At 36.7% G+C, this 22,327-nt stretch overlaps 1 protein-coding gene across 3 annotated transcripts in view; it reads right to left on the reverse strand.

Annotated features, from left to right (window-relative positions):
• The window catches only part of abca2 (ATP-binding cassette, sub-family A (ABC1), member 2), an 80,851-nt gene extending 63,320 nt beyond the window's left edge, over positions 1-17,531 (reverse strand). For all 3 annotated transcript variants that reach the window (XM_048187517.1, XM_048187518.1, XM_048187516.1), the window contains exon 1: positions 16,903-17,531. In XM_048187517.1, coding sequence (XP_048043474.1) covers positions 16,903-16,968 — 66 coding nt within the window. In that variant the 5' untranslated portion in view covers positions 16,969-17,531. The remainder of the gene's footprint in view (positions 1-16,902) is intronic.
• Between the last annotated feature and the right edge of the window lie 4,796 nt (positions 17,532-22,327).

A 22,327-nucleotide genomic window follows, 5' to 3' on the forward strand; every position in this document is an offset into this window, starting at 1 on the left:
TGGCATATAACATTCAACTGACTTGGGAATACCAGAATAGAGCACAACTGTCAGGTTCCTAAAAAAAAAAATCCATTCATTTTTTTTTCCATGAGAGAAATTAATTGATAGTAAGTATTTCGTTTTTTTGCAATTAAACAGAGTGACTTTAACTTCATTCTTAAAAAAAAAAGCATATTTATTAGCCAAATTCCTGTTGAAGAACTACACTAACCATAAGTCGCTGTTACCATAGAATCTTGTCAAAAGTGCTCAGCAGCAACCTCCTACTCCCATAAAATACCGCGATTGACGTCATCTAATTTAAACCCTTAAACCCAAAATGTACCCCCCGTGAAAAATTCATAATCAAATGACTAAGCACCCATTCATTTGAATAACACAAAATAAAGCCTAGAAACTCAGCTTTTTAATGCATCTAACCATTTTGATAACATTTCAGAAACTTCTGGCTAAAATGTTTTATTTTGTTAATATTTTTTCTGTAGAAAGACAAACATAAATAGTGATAAAAGCCAAAATATTAAATGTCACAGATGTATATTTACTGAGTGATCCACTATTTTGTAGAGGGGGGTCAAAATTAAAATTTTTACCTGAGATTTGAAGTCAACTTACAGTGGTATAAAAATGACTTTAGAAAGATGGCAAGATCATTATTTTATTTTTACACAGAGATTGGCAGGTCTATTAGTAACATCTGTTGACTTTAGCATTCTTTGTTTCATTATATGCCAACAGTGACAGTTCAAAAATGGCAAAAAGCACTTCTTGTGTTTTTGTTTTGTTTTTGCCTCAAGTTTGCATGCCTGTAACTCAAGAAGTATTAAAGATATCATAATTCTTGTTCTTAAGAAACTTTCCTTTTGGTATCTTCATTTTAAAGGCCCTTAATGTGGCTCCATGAGTAAATTGTACACATTTGCAGTGGTCAAAAACCAAATGTGGGTCACTTTGCATACAGCTGATACTTCTTTTATTTTAAAGGGGAATATCTGAAGAACAAATAATGTTGAAACTATAAATGTATCTTGTGTTTTTCTATCATCTCAATTGCATAGAACATACCTGTCTGAGTGACATAAAATGTCTTTTTCCAAAGTTGTCATGCCTGCAACTCAGAGTATTCAAGATATCCTAACATTCTTAATAAACTTCTTAATTAACTTTCCTTTTGAAATCTTCATTTTCAATGCCCTATAGGCTGTATACAATGTGACCCACATTTGGTTTTTGACCACTGAATATGTGTACAATTTACTCATGGAGTCACATTAACATGTCCATATCTCTGGGATTAAACCATCAAGGGCCTTTAAAATGAGGATACCAAAAAGAAAGTTTGTTAAGAACCAGAATCTAAAAGGATATTAAGATAGCTTTAAAGGGTTAGTTCACCCAAAAATGAAAATTCTGTCATGTATTACTCACCCTCATGCCGTTCCACACCTGTAAGACCTTTGTTAATCTTCAGAACACAAATTAAGATATTTTATTTGAAATCCGATGGCTCCGTGAGGCCTCCATAGGGAGCAATGGACACTTCCTCTCTCAAGATCCATAAAGGTACTAAAAACATATTTAAATCAGTTCATGTGAGTACAGTGGTTCAATATTAATATTATAAAGCGACGAGAATATTTTTGGAGCGCCAAAAAAACTAAATAACGACTTATTTAGTGATGGCCGATTTCAAAACACTGCTTCAGGAAGCATCGGAGCACAAATGAATCAGTGTGTCGAATCTGCTGTTCGGATCGCCAAAGTCACGTGATTTCAGCCGTTGGCAGATGTCTGTGGTTGGCAGTTTGACACGCGATCTGAATCATGATTCGACACACTGATTCATTTGTGCTCTGATGCTTACATTTACATTTACATTTATTCATTTGGCAGACGCTTTTATCCAAATGATGCTTCCTGAAGCATTGTTTTGAAATCGGCCATCACTAAATAAATCATTATTTTGTTTTTTTGGCGCTCCAAAAATATTCTCGTCGCTTTATAATATTAATATTGAACCACTGTACTCACATGAATCGATTTAAATATGTTTTTAGTACCTTTATGGATCTTGACAGAGGAAGTGTCCATTGCTCCCTATGAAGGCCTCACTTTGCCATCGGATTTCAACTAAAATATCTTAATTTGTGTTCTGAAGATTAACGAAGGTCTTATGGGTGTGGAACGGCATGAGGGTAAGTAATAAATGACAGAATTTTCATTTTTGGGTGAACTAACCCTTTAATACTTCTTGAGTTACAGGCATGCAGACTTGAGTAAACAAAACACAAAAAGTGCATTTTTGCCATTTTCAAACTGTCACTGTTGGTATATAATGAAACAAAGATTGCTAAAGTCAACAGATTTTACTAATAGACATACCAATATCTGTGCAAACATAAAATAACAATACTGCCATCTTTCTAAAGTAATTTTTACACCCCTTTAATTTGGCTCCAAATGTCAGGTGAAAATTGTCATTTTGACCCCACTCTACAAAATAGTGGATTAATATACATCTGTGACATTTAATATTTTGGCTTTCATCACTATTTATGTTTGTCTTTCTACAGAAATAATATTAATAAAATCCAAAATTTGAGCCGGGGACCTCTGGTTGATCAGACACTGAATGACTCTTCTGGACCTAAGGCTGCTGATACATTGGGTGGATACCATTGTGCTCCCATTACACCTGAACCAACATGAAGCTCCTGAGAAAATATATCATCTTACAACCAGAATACTGAGTGTGAATCGAAGATGACAGGATCAGTTACAAACCCACGAAAGTAGACTGTCTTCCATATAACATTTCTTTTTTTTTGACTTGGTAATCTCCCTCCTTCATCCCTTCTCTCTCTCTCTCTCTCTCTCTCTCTCTCTCTCTCTCTCTCTCTCTCTCCTCTAATTCCATTCAGTGTGTTCACTTGGCATCCAGCTTGATTAAAGGAAAACTGCAGTCTTCTTTCCCTCTGTTCTCTCTATCTCTAAGTGCTGGCCTGTGAAAACGGGACATCTTGGCACATAAACACCCTCTGCAGAGAAAAGCACAGAAAAAAAATTTATACTTCAGTCACCAGTAGAGTGCGAGTGAGCCAGGAATATCATGATTCATTAGCTCAGTTTTTGATGTGTGATGCCTGGGAAGAATAACACTAGCCGACCAATGATAGAAGCCTTCTGGGAACACCTTAACACTTTCAAGCCTACGAGATCTTTTATAGTTTGGATAAGACTGTTCAAATGCAGTTAATTACCACTAAAATACACATAAATTAATGGAGAAAATGTGAAGAAAAAAAAAACAAAACAAAACAAAAAAACAGGTTACGTCAAGGACCTAAAAGAAGTATATCTAATCTAAAATCTATAAAATCTAAGTTTCTGTTTTCTTAGACAATTTTGAATAAATATTGTGTAAATAAATATTTTTATTTTCATTACAGTTGATTGGTCAAGACTGTGACCAATTCTGCTGTCTGTCTAATAGTGTATTTCTCTTATTGTCTCAGAGGTATTTGCAAGTTTGCATGACAAATTAAGGTGAAAAGGAACATTTATAATAGCTAAATATTTCATGTTTATCAAAGTGGTAAATATTTCATGAAATGCTTTATACATGAGGACAAAATTAGCTCAGGCTGAGAGCAATTGCACCTCATTTCAATAAGAACACACGCTATTATTCCTCCTGAGGAGGGCGAGGAAGAAAGACAGAATATGAGAGCAGGAAGAAGAAAGGAAGAAAAGAGTTGAAAGAGCAGTTGAGCTGTGGGAAAAAAGAAACTGAGAGGAGTGTTCTTGAGAGCGAGAGAGTGAAGAGGCCAGTCACAGAGTTTACCCTTCCCATGGTGGATACATCATGGCACGTAAAACGGATAATGATGCTGTACTGTATTCTCTTTGATATTAACAAAAATTCAATTAAAATGATATTAAAAATGAATGAAGTGGCACATTCATTTGATAACGCAAAAGTTTAGATATTAAACTGTTAAAGTCGGCATTAAACGCAAGTTGCGAATGTCTTTTCTTCGTTATTGTGACCATAGGCGTAAATCGCGGGGTCAGTTTTTTATTTAAACTTTAGGTAAGTTATTTGTTAATTTATTAGGCCTATAGCATAAGCCGTCTTATTCGTTTTGTTAATAAAAGTTCTATGTTTGGTATAAGCAAGTTTGTCATTGTACTGTTTTGTTGTGTTTTTCAATAAGAATAATAATGAACCCACCATTCAAGCAATTGCCGGCACCAAACTGCGCTAATTTGAAAGCAAAAGTAAAATGTGCATGGGCATTCATAAGTGATTTCAAAGAGAGGTGGAAAAGGGGAAAACTCCAACATCCCGGTCTCCATGCTACACTAATAATAGTAGTTAGGCTTTCATCTGTGTACACATATCCTTACAAGTCTAATTTTGGCTGTACTATTTGTGTCCCCTTCAAAAACTGCCCTTGAGAAATTTTATGTTTATTGCCCCCAGTAATTTATTTTGTCTATAGGGAATTGATTGGATCGTTGGATCAGTGTGGTTTGCTACTGCTGTGATCTCAGGCTGTCCCATGCTCACACCAGTAAACACGTCATCAGAGAAGAAAAGAGATGTCACTGCAAGAGGAATGGGAAGTTATTTTGATGAAAGGTTATGAGGGAACATGAATTTAAAAAAATATTTATTTTTAATAAATACTGCAATATTCCATAAAAAAACAAGAATTGTCCATTTTGATTTCATGGTAACTTTAAGTGGAAAAAAGCAGTCTGTTAATTTTATATCAAATACATTCTCACACGTACACAACAATTTAAATAGATCCACACTTAAAGAGCAGCCTTTCTTTCTTTGTCATGGATAACAGGTGACACACAGCAGGACTAGGAGAAAAGCCACCTATGGAAGGAACTTACACACACATTGCATACACACATACCCTCTTGATATCCATCATAAAAATCTCACAAACACAAAAACAGATCAATAAGACGCTTCCGTGACACTGTTCGATGGACGGCTTCGATTCATTTCTCTCATTTTCTAGAAGGTGACAGTAAGAGAGGAGTGTTTTGAAGCATTTAAAAGATAAATGTAGCAACGAAAAAAATGGTCGGGATTTTGTATTGTTGTTGAAACGGTGTTTCTCATCAATTTTGGAATGATGATTAACTGTCACACAAGATAACTGGGATTTCTTTTAAATGTCACCTGATTTTTTAAACAAAACTTTAACCCACTATACACAAACAAGGTTATATACAGCTTTAAAAAAAGACATTTTATTTTAAAAGACATTTCATATTTATTTTGTATATTTTGTATACAACAAGCAGGATTTGAGGACGAACAAACACAAATGAATCTTCAAGATGATTCGTTCAAACATAATTCCATACAAAACTCATCTCAACACTCCAGATACCAAATCAACAAGCAGCACCCAAAATCAGAGAATCTGTCATTTGCTGCTCTATTCAGTCTACAAAACCCCCAGCTAAGTACTTTACGGCCTTGCGAGCATGTAAAAGTTGAGCCTAGCTGAGGAAGAAGAGTTCGTAAAAGACAGATTGGTTTGAAGAGGGCACAGCTCGAGCCCCACAAAGACAACGGCAGAGGTTGTTTGATCCCCGAAATGTAGATACAAACTGCATCAAATTGTTCCAAAAACAATTCGATGCAGTCTTGTAATCAAACATTGTTCAACTGCATAATTCTAAAACCTATACTTGTGACTATTATGCTCAGATCACTCACAATAATTGTTATAACTTTTGAATGGTTGATTGAAAGTGTGCCTTGTTTGGTATGTGTGTAAATCTGACTCATAAATTCATAACTTAAGCATGAATAGCATGAATGAAATCTGTATTATATTATTTTTAGAGAAATCATGTCTAAACTGTACTCTCTGAACCCTCTGAAAGTTAAGAGACCACAGATAACATTTAATCTATGATGAGGGAAGGAGAAAAGCCACCTCTGAAGCAAAGATGATACCTAATTGGTCAGAACTCCTCAAAGAGGTTGGACAAACACCAAGTAGAGCAGATGAAAACCAGACCAAGGCAGATCAAGATCAGATGAAAATAAGAAGCCGTTTCATTCAAGCCATCCAACTACTCTCGTCTCACTCACTTACTTTCCTTTTTTTTTTTTACTTGGCTTCCTTTCTTTTCCGTTGAGAGTCTTGTGTTCTAAGTTAAGTTTTGCTACAAAGTTTAATCAACTCTACAGTCTTTGTCTGCCTCAAAACTTCAAACTTCAGCCACAAGGTAGACTCCACTCCTCCGCCAGCACACCAGAATGTGATTGGCTTCCCACGACATCAATCCGGACCCGAAAAGACCTACAGCAAATCAAAAGAACCTGGGAAACACCTTTCTCCAAGCCAAAGACACTGACAAGGGAATCCCCATTTAAAGACAAAAACGTCAAATGCAAGTACCTCCAGATTCTAGCTGAACTAGTGCATTGATATAAAGCCTATTAACCCCGCCTAAGAAGTGATAGAAGGGTTAAATTAATCATAGATGGTTCGTTCAGATCAGGTCTTATGAAGTACATATATTGCAATATATTACATATATATATATTACATATATTGCAACATATATGATTTCACTCTCTTGAAACTCATTCTTTCCTCACTTCCTTTCTTTCTGCAACTTGTGTGAATGTGTGTGTGCGTGTGTTTCTGTTTACAAATTTAATGTCTTAAAAACTGCTGATCTATGTTACCTTGCAAATAAATAGTGTTTTCACTATTTTGGATATTCATATCCGCTACAGAGCTGATAGTTACGGCCTGTTCAAATGAACGCTGGATGATCCATTTGCTCAGTCGTCAAAATAAGTGACTCTTTTAAAATTCCCTATAAATTAATTAATAATTCCCTAAATTGACCCGTTTACAAACACAATACATAATGCATCATACATTTTCACAAGTTCAAGGTTAGTTCCATTATTTCAGTTATTCTGAAATAATGTAATAATTCTACTTCCTCATTGTGTAACTATTACACAAGAAGAATGAGTAAGTTATTCAAAATGTTATCAAAACTTTAATCACAGAAAGGGTGGTTGATGTGACATGCTTTTACTGATTGTATCACTCACTCCTGCTCACAGTTGGGTTAGGAATTTAAACAAACCTATAACATTAAATATTAAACTTTAGAGCATAACTTCCTTATTTGACATTATAAATGCCTTTACCATTTCAAATAAATGACATTCTTTTGAACTTCTTTTTATTCATCAAAGGATCCTGAAAAAAAGCTATTAAGCAGTACAACTATTTTCAACATTGATAATAGAAAGAAATGTTTCTTGAGCACCAAATTAGAATATTAGAATAATTTCTAAAGGATCATGTGACACAACTGGAGTAATAGCTGCTAAAAAATTAAGCTTTGCCATCACAGAACCGTACCAACTCCAAACATGTCATGTTGCATCTAAAATAAAATTACCGTATTAACAAAGATCATTTCTGTGAATTGATTTCAATCATTTTATTTATTTTATATTAAAAAAAATAAATTAAAAAAATGAAACGTAGCTTGTGATGGCATAAAGATAAAGTCAGTGGAAATATGGGGCGGTTCTGAAAGAAGTTCACAGACACCATGCTCTGGCATGAGAAAAAGAACTATTTTGGTGAAAAAGTTATGATCCAGATTCCAGAACTAACCCGGTTCTCTTCATCTCTCTCTCTTTGCCCCAATTTATGGCTCCCTGCCTGAGCTTGGTTTTACAAGGTGAACATTTGCTGCAATAATTATCATTTAACAGGGACCGTCCTTAACTCCGGACACATATTGTCATTCAGTTAAGGTGGGCACACATTGAGGGGCTTAAGGGTCAGGGTTTTATAGCAGATCTTGTTGCTGAATTAAAGGATTGCCTCAAAAGTTCTGTACTCTACTATCCCTCTTTCCAGTCTCAATTCATTTAATTTCCATCTGGTCTCCTACACCTCTGTCTTCACCTTCTCCCTATAACACACTCTTTCTAACACCTCTATTTTCTCACTGGATCCTCATTTAACACACTACCCTACCTGTCCTCATTATAGTCTCCTCTCTCGCTCCAGCACTCACGTCATTGGTTTTGCTTGTCAGTGCCGCAGTGGCAAAAGACATTTCCGTCCATCAACCCTCTCCTACCCAAGTCCTGTTCTTCCTGAACGGCTGACCATTACAGTGCTTTCCTCCTGTCGCGCTCTCTCCCTCATTCCCTTTCTCCTCCAGCTCATGTTTATTTCATCCAATCTTCCTCCAGTGCTGCTTTTCTCCCAGGAGTACGGAGAGATCTCAATAATTCAGCAGGCTGTCTGAGCTATGCTGGGCTAGCAGGACACCCATCACTGGACATGGGGAACTTTCAGTGCCCCACTTACTCCATAAGCAGATAGATAATCATCAATATTGCTCCAAAGCACTGCTTTCCACTCAGGAGATCACTATGATCTAAACTGTCCATGAACATCGATGCCATCCTCAATGCTGCTTTTTCTTTATGCAACTGATGGATGAGTTACAAAGCACTATTATTTCATAAAATGTTAATAACATTCATGTCACACAATTATCCTACTGTAGTAAATGTTACTGTGGACATCAGTTCACTGCCACACAAACCATTTAACATCTAATCACATTAATAATCTTGCGCATGCATAAATACCAACTAGATTTGCACATACCAGTGCTCGCAAGCCATCAACAGCAGCATGATAAAGTTTTAGGGATGGCTGTTGGCATTGGTCTTGCATACATTTTGCTGTTCTCTTGATTTCTGCAGCGGTGTATTAAATGATATATAACACGACAGCGCCTTAGCAATGTACAGGTGCTGTAAATGCAGAGAAGAGACCAATCAGAGTTTAGCAAAGCTGAATTTTCAGCAGCCATTACTTCAGTCTTCAGTGTCACATGATCCTGTGGAAATCATTCTAATATATGCTGATTTGGTGCTCAAGAAACTTTTCTAATTATTATATTTGCTAATGATAACAATGTTATTTTTTAAATGAACTTTAAATAAGCATTAGATGACAGCAAAGATAATCAAAATGTAATATAGGTCAAATGCATCAGCATGCACAAATAAATATCCAACGTTGGACAAAGAAATATATACATTTTTAAAAAATAATCTTGGATCTAATATGGTACCAATATATTGTGCATGCCTATTCAATGTTACATTTATTAAAAAGTCTAATGTTTAAAGGGATAGTTCACCCAAAAATGAAAACTATCCCATGATTTACTCACCCTCAAGCCATCCTAGGTGTATATGTGTATAGGTCTTCTTTCAGACAAACACAATCAAAAAAATAATGCACCCATCCATAAAAAAAAAAAAAAAAAAATGTAATCCATACGTTCCAGGGGGTTAAAGGTGCCATCGAATTGAAAATTGAATTTACCTCGGCATAGTTGAATAACAAGAGTTCAGTACATGGAAAAGACATACAGTGAGTCTCAAACACCATTGTTTCCTCCTTCTTATATAAATCTCATTTGTTTAAAAGATCTCTGAAGAACAGGCGAATCTCAACATAACACAGACTGTTACGTAACAGTCGGGGTGTACGCCCCCAATATTTGCATATGCCAGCCCATGATCGAGGCATTACACAAGGGCAATCAGTATTAACGTATGGATGTGCACAGCTGAATCATCAGACTAGGTAAGCAAGCAAGGACAATAGCGAAAAATGGCAGATGGAGCAATAATAACTGACATGATCCATGATATCATGATATTTTTTGTGATATTTGTAAATTGTCTTTCTAAATGTTTCGTTAGCATGTTGCTAATGTACTGTTAAATGTGGTTAAAGTTACCATCGTTTCTTACTGTATTCACGGAGACAAGAGCCGTCGCTATTTTCATTATTAAACACTTGCAGTCTGTATAATGCATTAACACAACTTCATTCTTTATAAATCTCTCCAACAGTGTAGCATTAGCCGTTAGCCACTGATCACTATCAAACTCATTCAGAATCAAATGTAAACATCCAAATAAATACCATACTTACGCGATTAGACATGTTGCATGACAAACACTTTGTAAAGATCCATTTTGAGGGTTATATTAGCTGTGTGAACTTTGTTTATGCAGTGATAGAGTCGAGAGCTCGGGAGGGGGCGGAGAGCGTGCGATTTAAAGGGGCCGCAGCATGAATCGGCGCATTTCTAATTATGCCTCAAAATAGGCAGTTAAAAAAATTAATAAAAAAAAAATCTATGGGGTATTTTGAGCTGCAACTTCACAGACACATTCAGGGGACACCTTAGACTTATATTACATCTTGTAAAAAAACGTTCGATGGCACCTTTATTAAAGGCCTTCTGAAGTGAAGCGATGCATTTTCGTAAGACAAGTATACATATTTAAAACTTTATCAATTAAAATAACTAGCTTCTGGTGGACGACCGTGCGCAGAATGCGCAAGCCGATTTGTGGCGGAAGAGTATCCTTTGACCTAACACACAACGTAATGACGAACACGGAGGCGCCGAGGATAGAGCAAAATAAATCACCGGTCACGGAAGTCTAAAACGATAATTTTTAAAGAGAAAAGTCAGAGGATTTCGATAAGAGAAGAGGAGCTTAAATTTGTTGTACAGCCTCATTTGTTTGAACTGCGAGAGTCGTCTAAGCTTACGATACTCCTACATCCTGCGTCATACATCGCGTCAGAGGATAACTCATTTGGCGCAAGTCAACTTGGGCATTCTGCGTGCGGTCGTCCGCCGGAAGCTAGTTATTTGAATTTATAAAGTTTTAAATATGGATATTTTTCTGAGAAAAACCCATCACTTCGCTTTAGAAGGCCTTTTTAACCCCCAGGAGTCGTATGGATTAATTTTTTTTTTTATGGATGGTTCGCAACCATTATAAACCTTGGAGGACTAAGGATATTTTTAAATATATCTCCGACTGTGTTCATCAGAAAGAAGATAGTCATATATACCTAGGATGGCTTGAGGGTAAGTAAATAATGGGATAATTTTCATTTTTGGATGAACTATCCCTTTAAAGACCAAAAATAGAAACGATCTACAAACCAGTTAGAATGGAGTCGTAGGCAGTTTGTAGGCTGAATTAACTGCAGAAATTAATTGAGATAAAAGAGGAATTGAAATTAGTAAGAGAAATATCAGAACAAGAACCATAACTGTTGCCATAACACTGTACTACAACACATTCCATAATGTCTTTTCCAACTACAATCTAACGGATCTCAAATACATACTGCTTCTCAGTTAACTTCCTTTTAAAGTAATTGCATCATTTTGTCCTTGTATATATATGATCAGTTTTCCACTGATGCAGGCTCACTCTCAAAAGGGGCTCACTACTGCAGTATAACTTTATTGCTTGCTGAATCAACAGTCTTTGAACACTTAATATTTCTCATGGATCTTCTCACTTAATTTTCATCACAAAAATGGAGCCCTGCAGTTTGCCAAACTCAGATTCAATTTCTGCCAAACTAGTATCGAAGACCACTGACGTACTCTCTTATTTTTCACATCACTGACAGAAAGTTAATGCAGCTAATGTAAAAGGACGTAGACTGTCAGTAGTGCTATTCTGTAAATGGCGTATTCATATTGTCTTAAAAAGATTATGTTAATATATTTGGCATATAGGCTAAACGGTTACATTATTATAGCACAAAACTATGATGTCATCTAGGAAAATCTGAGCCCACTTTTAGACAGCATTTTAGCAGACGTTCTTAATGGAAAGAAATGTGCAACACCCCTCATCTCCACAAACACAAACTGAATTTTTAATGATGAAATGGTAGAGTTATCTGCGTTTCTATTAGTGAGATCACAGCATAAAACCAGCTCACAGAACACATCCTGTGATTCCATTAACATACAGTGTGCATGTATAATTCAGACAGCTGGCATTATACTACCTCGCTCTCTATTGATGACTGTCCAGTTATCAGACTGCTGTCTGTGTCTTGACTCTTTCTCTTTCTCGCTTTATCCATCTATCTGTCTCTCTTTCTATCTCTGTCTCCATAGATACGCAGACAGTTTTGCCCATCCCTGCCTCAACCAATTGTTCAGGGATTGAAGCTTGTAAGAAGTAGGTCAGCCTGTATTGCACTTGGCATAAGGTAAAGGCAGCCGACACATTTAAAGACCAATTTTGGGTTAATAATCATCTAACCTTCAAGCAGGGACTGTAACACAATCCAACACAGACTCTATGAAATGGGGATTCTGTTATGATGGGGTAGGAGGTGGAGATATTGCTTTGTTAAAAAAACAAGTCACCCAGTCTAGTGGGTGAGAGGGTTTAATCAGGGCTCCAGACTGTGACTAAAAGAGTCGCAAATATGGCAAAAAAAAAAAAAAAAAAAAAAATTGTAACAGTAATTTAAAATCTTATTTGCATTGTGCAACAAATAACAATGGTTTATGAACAAATGGCTCTTATGAGCTGATTCTTTTTAATGAATTCTCTATCTCAAAAACTTTCAATTGGAATCGATCTATCAACTGACCCATTGAACGAATTTGTCTAATTTGAGTCCTTACCGTGACGTGTTTATTACCAATTACAATATATTGCTAAAGTTTCTGAACTTAATTTATAATAACACTTTACAATAAGGTTCATTATTAGTTAAGCACATTAGTTAACATGAACTAATAATGAACTGCACTTCTACAGCATTTATTAATCTTTGTTAATGTTAATTTTTTGTTCTTGTTTTTTGTAATGTTAATTCTTTGTTAACATTTACTAATACATTATTAAAATCAAGAGTTGTATTTGTTAGTATTAGTTAATGCACTGTGAACATGAACAATGAACAATTGTATTTTTATTAACTAACATTAACAAAGATTAACAAATACTGTAACAAATGTATTGCTCATGGTTAGTTCATGTTAGTTAATACATTAATGTTAACAAATGAACCTTATTGTAAAGTGTTGCCTTTATAATTAATGGTTTTCTAATTAAAAAATACATAACTATCATTGTATATCGCCCAAGTACAATAAGAATCACTGTGACGTCATCAAATTGGAACACAGTTTCATACTAAACATAATTAGGAAGTCAAACCAAAGGTGTCTTGGTTAAGGCTGCTCTGTGCCTGCTCAAAATCCAGTGTAAAGGCAGAATGCTGCATAAACGGCGGACTAAAACTCAGACAAACTAAGCTCATAGTATCACAGTATACAGTTGTATTTGTGTGTAAATGTTTTTATGCCACCTCTTAGCAGCATTACAGTCTGTGTAAAGGCACCTAAATGGCACTTCAGAAGTGCTCCTGTGCCACCTTTGCAGTGTAAATTTGGCAATAATGATAAAAAGAAACATTCCAATTTAGATTTAGCTAATTCACTGCAAAAAAAGTCGATGCACGCTTTTTACTTTATTATCTAATTTGAGCGATTCTGTAACAATTTGGCCGTTTAGTCCTAATTTTAGGAGCCAGTGATTCCCTGGTCATTTTTTTAGTCTGGAGCCTCATTTATGCTTGATCAAATATTGTAATTGGGTTACAGAGAAACGTCAGAAGGATCCAGACATCTGAGACAAACAATACAAGCTGTCATTTAGCTGTGAGAGATTTTATGGAACTTAAATGCATCCTCATCATCAAATCAACATAAAATATCAGTCTTAGACTGCAAACATAAAGATAACTGACCTACAGTACATAAAACTGTTAGCCATCAACTGCATCCCCATCAACTGCCTTATGTAATCAACAGATTGCACAGTAAATCATTACCTCAAGTCTAAATCATAAAAACGCATCATCCATAATACCATACATCACTTATAGGTGCACTGTCTTTGACAAACATCTGAACACACCTGCACTCCACCACCATTAAACCACAAACACTCTTGACAAAGAGCTGACATATCAGCAGTGAGTAACCAATAAAGGTAGGCAGCCAGTAGAGAGTTGAACTCACTGGACCTCATTCATTTAGAATCCACAGAACAGAGCAAGCTGAACCTTTTGCTGACTAGCCACTTCCCAGGGCCCCATCAATCTACAAAGCCTTCAAACTCCCCCTGAAGTGGACCTATGTGATCAAACCAACCTAGTGACGTAACTGTTACTATTCTTACTGGGGTGATCCTTACCTCCAGGGAGCCTGACGTCTGCTGCAAATGTGAGCTATTGTAAAATGCTTCTGCTTCTAAAAATAACATGGAGCAGCGAGGCTCATAAAGATAGGAACAATGCTTAGTAATTAAGGATCTGCTCAAGGTCAAAACGCTACTCAAAGTAGGGTTGCTTATTTCCTAATTGAGTGTTAGGGCAAGGCTCTTGAGAGCCCCACTTCTGTTCAATACCAGACCAGGTCACGCAGTTACAGAAAGATGATATGATAAAGACAATGATAAAGTTACAAGCACTCTTAAAATGCCGGTACATTTACTCATACAATAAAAAAATTCCATGCCCTTCATATAAACATTTTGAGTGTTCTATCACTCCCAGAAACTCCCAGTTATGAGCCAGTTTGCTCCAAGATAGCACTCAAAGATTATTGGGTAACACTTTACAATAAGGTCTCATTTGTTAGGGTCAATGACATGACGGGTCATTTTTCTTGTCTAAAGGCCTTAATAATAATAAAAAACAATGATATGACATCCAAAGTATGTAAGGTAGTACAGCTAGATCACTTTTATTGAATCCAAAAGGTTTTAATTATATTTTGCTACATATAAAGGTATTTTAAAGATTTTGAAGTGTCAAAAGGTCATTCGGTTTAACCGTCCAAATGCCAATACAGCCATTTCATTTGTGATTAAAATATCTTAAAATGTAATAAATGTATATATATCAACATGGTGCAAAATGGTATTAAAATTATGTGTAGAAGTCATTGAATGTCCGGAAAAATTAATGTCATTGATGTCATTCGGAGTAACCAATATAAAGGACTATTTTGGATCACGTCATGCATTCAATAATCATGTGACAGGATGGGACATCATTCAGACACCTGCAAAGAACCACATGGTCATGAATTAAAGTAACTAAATCTCTCTTAAACTATTTGAAAAATTCATGTTTTCACTTGCTCATACGCATGTCCCGAAACATCAGGTCATTCGGTACAACCGCTATAAAACATGGAAAATGTTGTAATATTTTAAAAATTTGTACTAAATATAAAATGTTTGATTGTCCTAGATATCAGATATCAGCCTGTTAGCATTGTTTGAAAATATCATCATTCGGTATAACCAAAAAGAGTCATTTGGCAAATTTTTGTTAAACCGAATGACTTTTTTGGTGACAAATTTTGTCCATTTTGTAAAAAATTACAAAAGCAGTGTTAATTGATTCATAATAAAAAAACACTTAACCTCATTGTTTACACTTAATAAAGCTTCAAAATTAATTATATCTCAATTAGGTTTTTTTTACACTTTTAAAAACCTTATTTGTCAATGACCCGTTAACATTAGTTAATGAACTAACCATGAGCAATACATTTGTTACAGTATTTATTAATCTTTGTGAATGTTAGTCAATAAAAATACATCATTGTTTGTTCATGTTAGTTCACAGTACATTAACTAATGTTAACAAATCCAACTTTTGATTTTAATAATGTACTGGTAAATTTTGAAATTAACTAATAGATACTGTAGAAGTATTGTTCATTCTTAGTTCATGTGGTAACACTTTATTTTAGAGTCTTTAAACTAGTTGTTGTAACATCTAAATGAATATGTTTTCTATATTATAGTTCATTTTGTATTTTGTATATACAGTGTATGTTTTTGTGTGCTCTGTATATCATATGTACAGTGGGGTCCAAAAATCTGCGAACACAAATGAAAAAGCATCTATTTTGCATTTTTATAAATAAAACTTTCCATTAAATTCCATTCCATTAATAGCAGCATACTAATTAGAGTGAAAAAAAGAATTGAAAAATTAACATTGAATTAGATCAGAAAATCCTAAATACCAGATTTTCAAGGTGGTTTCAGACTTTTGGATTCCACTGTATATCTTTATGCAAAGAATGCTCTTAGTAATAATACCCATTATTTTCTGTTGCAACTGGGCACATATTCAGTTTTTTGCTTTTCATTTGTTTTTGTTGTTTGCTGTTGCAACATTGCATTTACCCCTCCCACGTGGATTTATAAAGGTTGCTCTGTTCCTACAGACGTATTAAAATGAGCCCTTCGGGGACAAAAATGACAAAACTACTCGATAGCTACAAACATTTTCATTCAGGGCCAAGTGAGTGGTGAACACCACAGTACTTCAGTCCTTGAAGCATCAGGATCATATTTCCTGATAGTTAAAGGCCAGTGACATGTCATAAGGCAGACATTTTGCATGTTTGTTTAAGTGCAGCTGAACTTCCTCTGATTCAGTACACTTTAAAACACATCAGGGATGAAATGATTATTTTCTCAACATCAGCAGCAGTCAATCTATCACCTTGCTAACAGGCTGCACATCGACTTGCCTGAGATGTGTGGTCAAAGTCAAACTAACAGGCGATGTTTAGGCAACAACCTGTTAGGTTGCTAAACAACCTGTTAGTAGACTGTCTACACAACTTCCTTTAAGCTAAGTGGTTCCGCCCACGTTGTTTCAGAAAATGTGAAAATTGTGATTTAGAAGGCCAGATCGTGATGAAGCTGTAACGTTACAGCAATCTGAATAACATACTATTTGCCTGTAGACTGTATGTTTTGCAGTTCTTCAATCCGTGCTGACATGCTCGTGCATCTCTAGCGATGTTCTTGTTTTTAGCAAAACAAAAAACCCCACCAAGGCCTTAATAAAATAAAATAAAATAAAAACACACGATACGTGTAAACAAATACACTCTTACCGGTCCCCTCCGCTTTAAAGTCACGTTCTTCCACAGGAGAAGGTGTAGCTGGTGAAGAAATCCCATTTTCGATGAGTTGGAGAACGAAGTCGCAAATTATAATCTATTCATCACAGTGTTGTTGTTTTGAGATTCCGCTTTATTTGCATTTTGTCCTCCCCGGCGTGTGACAAAGCCAAACATCCTGAAATAAGAGGGCTGGGGTTGTGAACAAAATGCTCTTGTGGTAGCAGCAGATATAGGTATTCGCATCTCATTGAGCAGTGGGCGGATACCCTGACAGCTTCAGCCAAACGTCGCGAACAAACGTTTCTTATTGCTATAGTAACTTGAGCTCATTGAGCGCGCGACCGATGTGTCAAGTAGATCAGATGTGATTTTTTTATGGTAATCTAGCGGCTGCCTCAGCTGGATTACTGATGCGCTGCTGAATCCTCATCATTCTGCGACGCTGGGCTATTTATAGAAACTCCATCGATGTGGGAACATTTTAATCTCCCCATCTTTAGCTTTACTTCTGGGACTGAGGTAATCCCTCCTGGATGAGCAGATTTATCCGAGATCACATTTTTTTGTAGCTGTCGTGGATCGTGTGAAGTCTGTGATCTTTGATCAGTGTACTGATTATAGCGAGTTACCCTTGAAAAGAGTTTTGAGAATGAGAAAAGCGAATAGCACCCTCTGCAGTATGGCACTGGTTTCAACAGTAGCCTGAGCTGTTGGAAATTAATAGCACGACTAACCAGATCCTACAGGCATCACGATTTGTAAAGAAAATGAAAAAACATGGCATAGCCTAATATATGTTCCTAGTAACAACCATTAGACACGCATCAAGGCCAGATGTTCTGGGGGAACTCTGTGGGAGACCATTAACTGGGGGATTATAATATTACCAGAGGGAATAGTCAAATTATTATAAAAAAATTTTTTCTTTATTTATGTAATTTAAACGTCAATGTTCTGTCTCATACTATTTTTACTATTTCTGCCTTGTCTTTATGTGGCAGGAATAGTACTAAGATTAGTATTCTCTTCCGAAATCGTTCAGGGAAAGTCGCTATCCTTTCTGCATTCAAAGACTATCAGGGCCGTTTTTATTCATAGGCGAATTAGGTGCCATCACCTGGAGGGGGCCAATAAACTGGCACTACATCCTAGCATGGGGTGTGTCTAAAGGGTAGCACGGCCACCACCTGAAAGATGATTGCCGCCCCCACTGGTTACCCCCAACGCCACTGGGCTAGTGTACTGTCAATCTGACGATGCCGTTGCCATTGGATCAGAGCGCTGTCAATTACTGTCTGGTTGTTGCATGTAATATTGTTTGTATTTGCAGCTCAACAATTCCTTTAGCACTGTCAGTGCTTTGGCAAGGTAGCGCTTTTTTACCATGCAATAAAGCTAAAAGTTAAAAGGCCAAATTTGATTAAAAAAAAATTGATTTGACAACTGCAAGCACACCCCAAATCTGTGGAACTCACAATGAATGCGCTGAACCTCGGACATTATGGTGCGTTCAAGTCCTCCTGGGAAGTTCGTCAGGTGCGTTCAAGTCACTTTCGTCGGCGCAAGATGGCGGTGTACCTTCTTTGAATGAATTACACGAAAATACAGCAAGGTTTGTTAACTCTGCTAATAGAGGGTAAGGGTATGCATCGACGTCACTTCCACGCCGAAAACGCGCTCCCTCCGCTGGACTGAGTGGCAAAAGAACCTGCTGCATGACTGGATTTAATAGGGGAAACTGAGAAAACGAGAGTAAAACAAACGATTATACTGAAGGTTGGACTCGAAAGTGTTCCTTACAACTTGTCAAATAACCTAATCCATGGATATTGACATGCAGCCAGGAATCATGTTTCCTGACATTTATATGTGCCTGATTTCGACGCCGGCGAAATACATAAAGCAAATCTGCCTGTGAATATTTTATATAACTACAATATAGGTAGGTCTAAATCCGCATAATCACTTATATCAATGTTATATCGTCATATTGTCCAGCCCTAAAACACATATATATAGCCTATAGTTTTATAGTATAGCTTTTGTCAGTGTTTATTTTAAAACACACAATTACGCAGAATATAAGATAGTAAATATTTAATTGATGATTTGCCAACATAATATATAACAATACAATATATACGGTATGATTTTACCTCAAAATCCAACAATCTGACACAAAATGATTCTGCAAATCCATGTTTCTCTGCCTGGAGTCCAGCTGTTTCTGTGAATTGCAGTGATCCATTTGCTTCTTTTTCTGCAGTCTTTAAATATATACCTCAGGTTTTGTGTCAAAGCTATTTGTACAGTCAATCACAAAGCTCTTTTCCGTTTTGGAAGTGTTTTGTGTGTTTTTCGCGGCATTCACGCTGAAAACCAATGCTGCAGTTCAGTTTTTGTGCCACTCAGTGGGCGTGACCGCAGGCGTAACGGTCGACGGTGACGTCACGTGCATACCCTCTATAGAAAATGAAGAACAAAGAATGCGCATCAGGTGTGTTTAGCTTTTTTTATTTTTTAAAATTAATTTATGAAGCCACGGTAATGTCGTTATAATTTTTATATTACAATTATCCAGGGGCGATTCTAGGGTCAGAGCTTTAGGGGTGCTGAGCACCCAATGAGCCCCACTGCCACCACCCACCCTCTTTTCACACAAAACCCAAAAATATGTCTATTGAAAAATAACTTTATCATTTTAACATTGATTCAACTAACTCCAAAATCCAGATTTTTTTTTCTTTTTTTAGCCTAGTTATTAATTGAATAACGAGACACAAATTCGACCGTGTTTGGTCCCATTTATTTTTGATCACAGTGCATAGGCTACACACAAACTTTTAGTCCCAAAGTGCGCACATTTGGAGAAATGCACGTTTACCTCAGATTTCATTAGATAGAATAAGCCGGGCCGCATGCCGGGTTTTAATTACCGAGGCCAGAAAATGTAGTGTGCTATGGGGGTTCGTGGGCATACTCCCCCGAGAAAATTTAGATTTCCCTGGTGTACATATGCATTTTAAGACGTTTTAAGGCCAACAAATTGGATAACAATAGCTTTAAAACCATGTCAACAAATACATGCATGCACGCACAGTTTTGAGGCAGCTTTAATCGCATGTTTGGTAATTTCATGACTTAACTTACAACAGAACAACGACGGTCATTGCTCGCAGTTTCTTTTGCGCTTTATTTAAGCTATAATAAAGTAATTATGCAGCACGTGCCGGCGCATTTGCGCAGCAATTCTTGAGTGCGCGCCACGAGCACAGTATAACGGCTGATTGGACAGTCGCCTGACGCTGAGGCGAAGTCGGAACGCGCGTCTGAAAAGTGTCCTGTTTGTTGTGGTCGTAAAGAGACAGTTCTATATAAACGCAGCGTTTTACTTGGCGATGTTTTAAAAAAGATTTATATTTTTGGTATTTTATATGCTCTGTTGGTGGTTTGAGGAGTAGCATCACCCAGGGGGGATATTTTTTTATACTGACTCCAGTAGGCTACTCACCGATATTGTTTCGGAATCGGAACAACTCTAGGTAAAAGGAAAGAAGTGTGAGACACAGCTTTGGAGCAACTTAGTTGATTCACAACACTACATAACGAGTTCTCACTCTGCGTGTGTTTCGCGCTGGATTACGGTCGTGCTGAGCGGTGCAGGTACAGAGGAGAAGTAGAAGAAGAGAAGAGGATGACACCATTTGCTAAGGGGGATGTTTTCATTTTCATCCTTAACACATACATTTTAAACCACAAACTACGGAGTATGTTTTGGACATTATTTAACCTTTTAAAAGACGAACAAAAATTTTTAGAATGACATTTCTTACTCCAAGTTTTAGGGGTGCTGAGCTCCTTTTTAGGGGTGCTGAAGCACCCCTAAAAAGGGCTAGCCTTGCCCATGCAATTATCATATTTTGTGCAGACAGGTTAGGCTACTTAGTTGTAAATAAAAAAGCCTGACAATGTCACTGCTAAATACCTTAAAGTATTGCGATTTATATTTAGGGCCAAAGCCAAAGGCTGAAGGCCCTATTGTTTTCCTTAGGAAAATAATTTTTTTTCGACTATTAGGGCATTTTTGGCACCCTTAACGTGCTCAAAAACTCTTGAAACTTTGCACACACATCAGAATTGTTGGCCATCAGGGCCAGGCAGAAGCTGGTACCCAGGCTGGTACCCACAGTGCCCCCTTGAACGGTGTCTAAAAACTTGGTCCATACATCAAACATGCTTTGTATGTATTTGTATGAAACTCGGTACACATATAGACCTCATCGGGCCGAACAACTTTCATGCTTTAAGTTATATGTCACCTCAACAGGAAGTCAGTTATTATGGGTTGTTTGGAAAATGCATGCTCTGGAATTTGATATACTCCTCCTAGACGATTAATCCGATCACCACCAAACTTGGTCAGCTTGAATTCAAGACATTGAGGATGCTAAATTGCGAGCGGATTTTTGATATCTTGAACGGTTTGGCCGTGGCGAGGCAATGAATTTATGGCGAGAAAAGGGAAACAGGAAATGCGTTATAACATCTGAATACATTGATTGATTTTTATTAAACTTCACCTGTGTGTTCATTATAGGATGCTAATCACATGGATGTGACTATTGTGAGTCAAAGTTATAGCGCCACCAATTGGCAGCAGGAAGTGTTTCACTTTTAAAATGCTTTGAGATCACCCTATTTTTTTACCAATTTTGTTTCAAACTTCATCAGTGTAATGTCAATACACAGCAGATATAGACCTCATAATATCTCAAACACTGTTGCCATGGCAATGCATCAAACTTTAATTTTCGTTTTGGATGCTTTTGAGACACTTAGCATGCTGCAAATTACATGAAACTCGATACAAACGTCAGAGATGTCAACCAGTAGACATGGGCAAAACCGTACAAACAGGTGGGGAGGAGGGCCTCTATAGCGCAATCTTTTGACAAAAGTGGGGGGTTAGTTTAAACTACAATCACCAAACTTGTTCTCATTAAGCCGGACAACTTTCTAATTTACAGTCATTAGCTCAGACCAACAGGAAGTCAGATATTTTGGTTTGAATGTGGATTTTTGACACACACACACACACACACACACACACACACAGATATAGACTCTCTCTCTCTCTCTGTCCAACCCCCCCACCCCCTCCTCACTCCTCACATCAGTCTGTGTGTGTGCGAGTGAAAGAGAGAGAAAAAGAGTTTTACACCCTTGATCAGTTCTTTAACCCTTTTATTGCAGACTCACTGTGCTTCAGAGTTTAGTTCCAACCCTAATCAAACACACCTGAAGCAGCTAATCAAGCCAGTGTATTTGTAGGCAACCGACAACATAGTATTACATTATTAGTTTGATAATTAGGTTAATTAAAATATAAAAACACACTGCAAATAATAACTTCACA

The sequence above is a fragment of the Megalobrama amblycephala genome, linkage group LG4 (assembly GCF_018812025.1).
Source record: "Megalobrama amblycephala isolate DHTTF-2021 linkage group LG4, ASM1881202v1, whole genome shotgun sequence".
Taxonomy (NCBI): Eukaryota; Metazoa; Chordata; class Actinopteri; order Cypriniformes; family Xenocyprididae; genus Megalobrama; species Megalobrama amblycephala.